Genomic DNA, 5,481 nt, shown 5'->3' on the forward strand with positions numbered 1-5,481 from the left:
TTTTCATTCACACTTTCACACCTGAGTGGAGTCACGCTATAACACGTTAAATGGTGTTGTTATTCGATAACCAAATGGAACAAATCGTTGGCGACATTTTAATTTTTAATACAAAACATCGTGCATATCTAGGATATAGTTTGATGCGTGATTTCATAATTAACGAAAAGAAAGGTTGCGGCACTGTCCTAAGATGTTAAATTATCCCACGCCGGGAGCTAAGATATTTAGGTCTCGTTGCACAAGTGCAGTTAGGTATTTTATGTGTCCAATCAACCTAGATTTTCCTAATTTGGTAAGTGACAACTCTAGTGTGATCTTAAGTTTTAGATCGTATTGCATATTATAGATTACTCAAACCTTGAATTTGGAAAGATCCTTAAGAGCTGGGGCTCCTCTAGGTGGCAACTCCCGATTTGCAAAATTTCCACGTGTTACATCGAGTCGTGTTTTGTGAATTGAGGTGTTTATTCATCACTTATCCACGATTCGACAGAGATGATTTTTGAGTGAACACCATGATGTCATTTTATCTAGCAAACTGAACTTTATCGCTATTGTTACCAGAGCTTTGTACCTTTTATAGTTAACAAATTGCAACTCTCATTAGGATATGCCTCTATCAATCTCCCCCCTGCTGTAGAAATGGAAGATAACAATTCCTTATTGTCAAACGTAATTTTTATAGTAACACAATGATGCACATCGCTTGCCTTGATTCAAGTGTCTTGCACTTTATTTAAGTAAACTAAACAGGCAAATCGCTTGGCTCCCTTTTGTCATGGAAGTTCTAGGACAATGGTTAGGAACAACCTTTTGCGCCAAAACCAATCCGCCCTCCAGCCACATCATACACCACCTCAAATGACCTCTGTTGTATGTTCCCATAGATGCTGAGATTCGTGTCGTCGCTGCTCGATGCAAACGCTAGACACACTTTTGATGGATCCACGGGAAACAACACACCGCTGGGATCCAAGTTGATGTCAATCGGTCCTTTGAAGGAGAATGTGATCACCGGTACAGTGACCATGGTGGACCCGCTCAAGTCATAGCAAGTGTCGAGGGGAGAAGCCGGAGTTGACATCTTGTACTTTGTCATAGCCTGCCGGAAGGCCGAGCGCAGGGCGCTGTATGCAGTCGGGGGCAATTGCGTGATTGTAGTTCCCGAGTCAATGATCGTGCCAGCATTTGAGAACACGGTCGACGGTATAGAAAGCGGTTTGCCTCCGACACTGATTCCTATTATGTCGATGCCGTAGAAGATTGGACTACGCGAGACCGTTGATATTGGCGTGAAGCTGACTGAGGCGGATTTCACACTGCCCTTGCCGAAGGTTAAGTACCCCGTGGAGCTGATCGAAGGAGGGAGGCAATACGAAAATGATCGGCCATATTTGGTCGCGCTTTGTTCTACTAACGAAATCCGATCCCGGGCGAGCCCCAATAATCCAGCAAATCCCTTGAATTTCCCTCCATTGTTCTGACCACACCCGAATTTAAAACTGGAGATTACATCCGTTGGTGATAAGGTCAGTGTTTCTGTTGCAAAGAAGCCGATGGTGAAGGACTCTCGGTCACCATACCGCTGATCATAAACGCATGTCGAATCGATGCAGCGATATGGTCGAGCTGCATACCATGGAGCAACGTGAAATTACAATCAAGATGAAGAAAACTCCTATCAGGTGAAAGTCCTACGAGGTTTTTTCTCTCTCTGAAATTCCGACTCAACATTTTACTACTCTTTGTCCATTTTAATCGGATTTCATTGAGTTAATTTGAAACACTCCATGTTAGTGATCTATAAAATTGCTTTGTGAAATGAACTTGAGACTAAACTCGGTGCTTGAATATTAATTAGTTCAATATATATAGATTTAGTTGGAGTACTAATTTAAATCGAGGTGTAGTTAATTATCATACCAGTGCCAGAAGGAAGCTGACGGCAAGATGGAGAAGAGCAAGAGATGTTGGCATAGGACGAGGACTGAGAGGGGTCGAAGATTGCCTCGGTCTGTTTATAGCAAGACACGACACAGGGCTCGCACTGGGTCCACGTGAGCGCACTTCCAGTGTCAAACAAAAGGGTTAGGTCCTTCTTCGGCGTGCCGAGGCCTATGGTTACCAGATAGCTCCCGCCGCCAGGACCGTACTGGGCTTTGACGCTAACGGCAGAGCCTTTTAGGTCGTTGGCGGTGTTAGTGCCGGAAAATTGGGATCGAATCCACTTTGCTCTCGCACTGTCTTCGAGCAAAAATTGGGTGTAGTTCGCGAGTTCGCCGTTGAAAAGGGGAGAGCATGGACCGTGTTTGTGAACTAGCTTCAAGTTGAGCTCCCTGCAAGAAGAATGAGAATTTTGATGAATATGAAGGGCCATGACAAAAAAAAAAAAAAAAAATTAATATGAAGGGCTTTCGAGCTATTAACAAATATTTTAATCAGCATAGATAAAGGACAATGTGCATAATGAAAAAAAAATAATAAATATTGTAATTTTCAAAGACCGTGTCGTTATCTTTAATCCCACTTGATGGATCCACCAAGCGGGAATTTTTTTATTAGAAAAAATAATAAATCAACCAAAATACAAATAAATGAATGGAAAACGTTCTTGTTGGAAACATCGTCAGTATAAGATATTTTTACATTCAATTTCAAGAGAAAGGTTTCTATTTCTTTATTGCAAGACAAAATGAATGTACGATTCTTATTAGCAACATCCCCAATGTAAAATATTGTTCACATTTGAAGTTGTGCAAGAGAAATATCCATTATTTAACAAAATGAACCCAATTCTTAAAATGAAATCTCGAATACATGTTAGTATCTTAATTTTCCTGTAGAAAGTAAAAATTTCATAAATACATAGATACATGACCACTTCATCTTATACAACTTATGTTGTCCAATCAAAGTTAAAAGAGACCAATAAAATTACGAGAAAGTGATGACTTGATAAGAGATATATTGTAGTGTACAGATTTTCACCTGTTGGGTAAATCTTTAAAATCCAATTAAATTAGGTAAAATTATATGTGGGGTTGCTAATTTGACTGTCATTGTATCTATAACTGTTGAAAATGCTTCAAGAGTACCATATAAAAAGAACAAAATCTTACATTTAAATGATTATTCAGAGAGTATAAAAAAGTTCACATGCGAAAATTATATTCCCTTATTGTTTGTGTGAATTTCTTTTTGAAAGAAATAAACACCGTCCAAAATCTGAAAATATTCTATCTGAGATTCTACTCCAAATTTGCTTCATGTCTCTTTACGGTGCAATTTGTGATTGTTGAAAACTTCAGAAAAATAAAATGTAGAAGTCTATGTTAGAATTGGGGGATCTCTGCCACATGAATGGCTGGCATAATCTCATGAATTTTCCGAAGAACAATCACAAAAAATAAGGGAGATGATAGGGATTACGTGAGTACTTTAAAACTTTGTAATACTTAAAAAACATCAGGGAGATGTACCTTTTGTTCCTATTAAATGACAGGTCAAGCATTGACCATACTTCTTAACAATAGATTATTATTTTTTATATATTTAAAAGTATAAAGCAACTAGATGATTTAAAATATAAATTAAAGGAGTTGAGGTCGACGTCTTTCAAGGCAGGCCAATAGCTAGATTTGGCCTAGCATTATAAAATAAAAAAATTTAAAAAGTCCTTTACAAAATGTAGGTTTTTCCAAACGGCATTTAAGTTAAAGTTGCTTCCTAATGTGTTTTAAAAATACACCTTACTAAATACTATACATATTTCAGAAAACCCATTTAACTCAAAGGCTTTTTATATTTTTCCAAAAACTTTCTTTCAAAGCCAAACCAAACACACTCTATTGTTCGAATTGTAATTTCTCCAACATGGACTCTTCGAGAGTCCATTCTCCAGATTTAATTTATTAGTTTAGTTGTCTTAAATATGGGTAATTGAAACAGAATATGAAATTAAAAAATTATTTATGAGGAAATGAAATGGAAATGCTGAACGTGGACGCTTTCTTCAATTCATGTTGTTTCAATATTTGAAGCATTAATAGATAAATAACTGACCGCCTAAGCAATACACGTCGAAGCTTATTTTTACTTTGAAAGAGCTTAATTTTAAGCAGCAAAAAACAAATAAGTTGCACAGGAAGTCTTTGATTTTCACAAAGCCATGCGAATTCATGCAACAATCTGAGAGAGAGAGAGAGAGAGAGAGGTGACCGTTGGTAGTAGAAGCTTTGCAGTTGGGAGAAGGGAAAAGAGAGCTGACTGGGAGGGTGATCTCATCAGCTCCGTGGACAACACAGGCCTTCTCGCTTAAGCACAGAAGGCAAAGGAAAGAGACACAGAGCAGGATCTTGATGAGGAAAGAGGCACATGATGAAGCCGCCGTCGTCATCCTCGTCCTCCTTGCCGTTATCTTCTTCCCTTTCTCCTAGTAGTATTAGTGGCCTTCACAACTCACAGAAATGCTTTTGCTGTTGTGTGTCCATTCTTATACGCCTGTCGCAAACGTTATTGCTTAGCAAATCAAGATTTTCCAAGCTGCTTTAATTAGGGTCCCACGGTTCCCCCATTGACACTCCTCTCACTCTCGATTTGTCTTGCATTTTGCTTTCGCCTACGGCGGGTCCAGATTGATTTCTATATTATATACTTTGCACATATCACTAATCAAAAACTATAATCGATACCAAAACCATGCTTTCACATACGCACATCCAAATTTTTAATATTGCTGCTCCTCATATTAATTTTTCTATAGGCATGACGTAATAATGAGTCCGTGCCGGGCGAATTCTACTTTCCATCGGTTCTTATCAGCCCATCTTGCGGCTCCCATAGTTTGACTTTATTTAACTCATAATATCTAAAACAGGTTAAATATATTTAAATATCGCTTGGGCAAAACTCTATATAATGGTGTGTCAACGTTAGCTCATTATTTACTCTCGTGGTTGGACGAGAATACCGAATTTCGCACAATACACAGCATATAGAAATGCCTTTCATTTATCTCCAAACACACATGATCATTACAGTTCCGATATATTTAGCACAAATCCTTCTTCCCATACTATGTTCATTTTCGTGCTTAGATTCTTGGGAGGAATAGTCTTTGAAAGTCTACATCGACTGTCATTTGTTGTCGGAGTCATCTCTCATTTTTTTTCGTATTCCCATCTCCTTTTCACTTCACGTCCCAAGATGTTGATTTGCTTACGCTTAAATTGCTCTCTAATTCGTGAACTAGAAGTCCCCAATGCTCCAACTATTTTCGCCAATATATGGTCTATCTTTATATGTTTCCTTAGCTTAGTAACTTCTTACATATTCGTGCTTAGATTCTTGGGAGAAGTAGTCTCTGAAAGTCGACCCTACATCGACCATCATTTATTATCGGTGTCGTCTCTCAATTTTGTTGTATTCCCATCTCCTTTTCAGTTCACGTGGTCCCAAGATGTTGATTTTCTTATGCTT

At 38.4% G+C, this 5,481-nt stretch overlaps 1 protein-coding gene across 1 annotated transcript; it reads right to left on the minus strand.

Annotated features, from left to right (window-relative positions):
* Positions 1–640: 640 nt before the first annotated feature.
* Positions 641–2,380, minus strand: LOC104455451 (aspartyl protease family protein At5g10770). The gene is made up of 2 exons (XM_039317749.1): positions 1,900–2,380; positions 641–1,632 (listed from the first exon to the last, which is right to left on the minus strand). Exons 1-2 carry the CDS (start codon positions 2,378–2,380, stop codon positions 803–805), a joined length of 1,311 nt encoding a protein of 436 aa, XP_039173683.1. The 3' UTR covers positions 641–802.
* Between the last annotated feature and the right edge of the window lie 3,101 nt (positions 2,381–5,481).

This window comes from Eucalyptus grandis, chromosome 7 (genome assembly GCF_016545825.1).
Source record: "Eucalyptus grandis isolate ANBG69807.140 chromosome 7, ASM1654582v1, whole genome shotgun sequence".
Taxonomy (NCBI): Eukaryota; Viridiplantae; Streptophyta; class Magnoliopsida; order Myrtales; family Myrtaceae; genus Eucalyptus; species Eucalyptus grandis.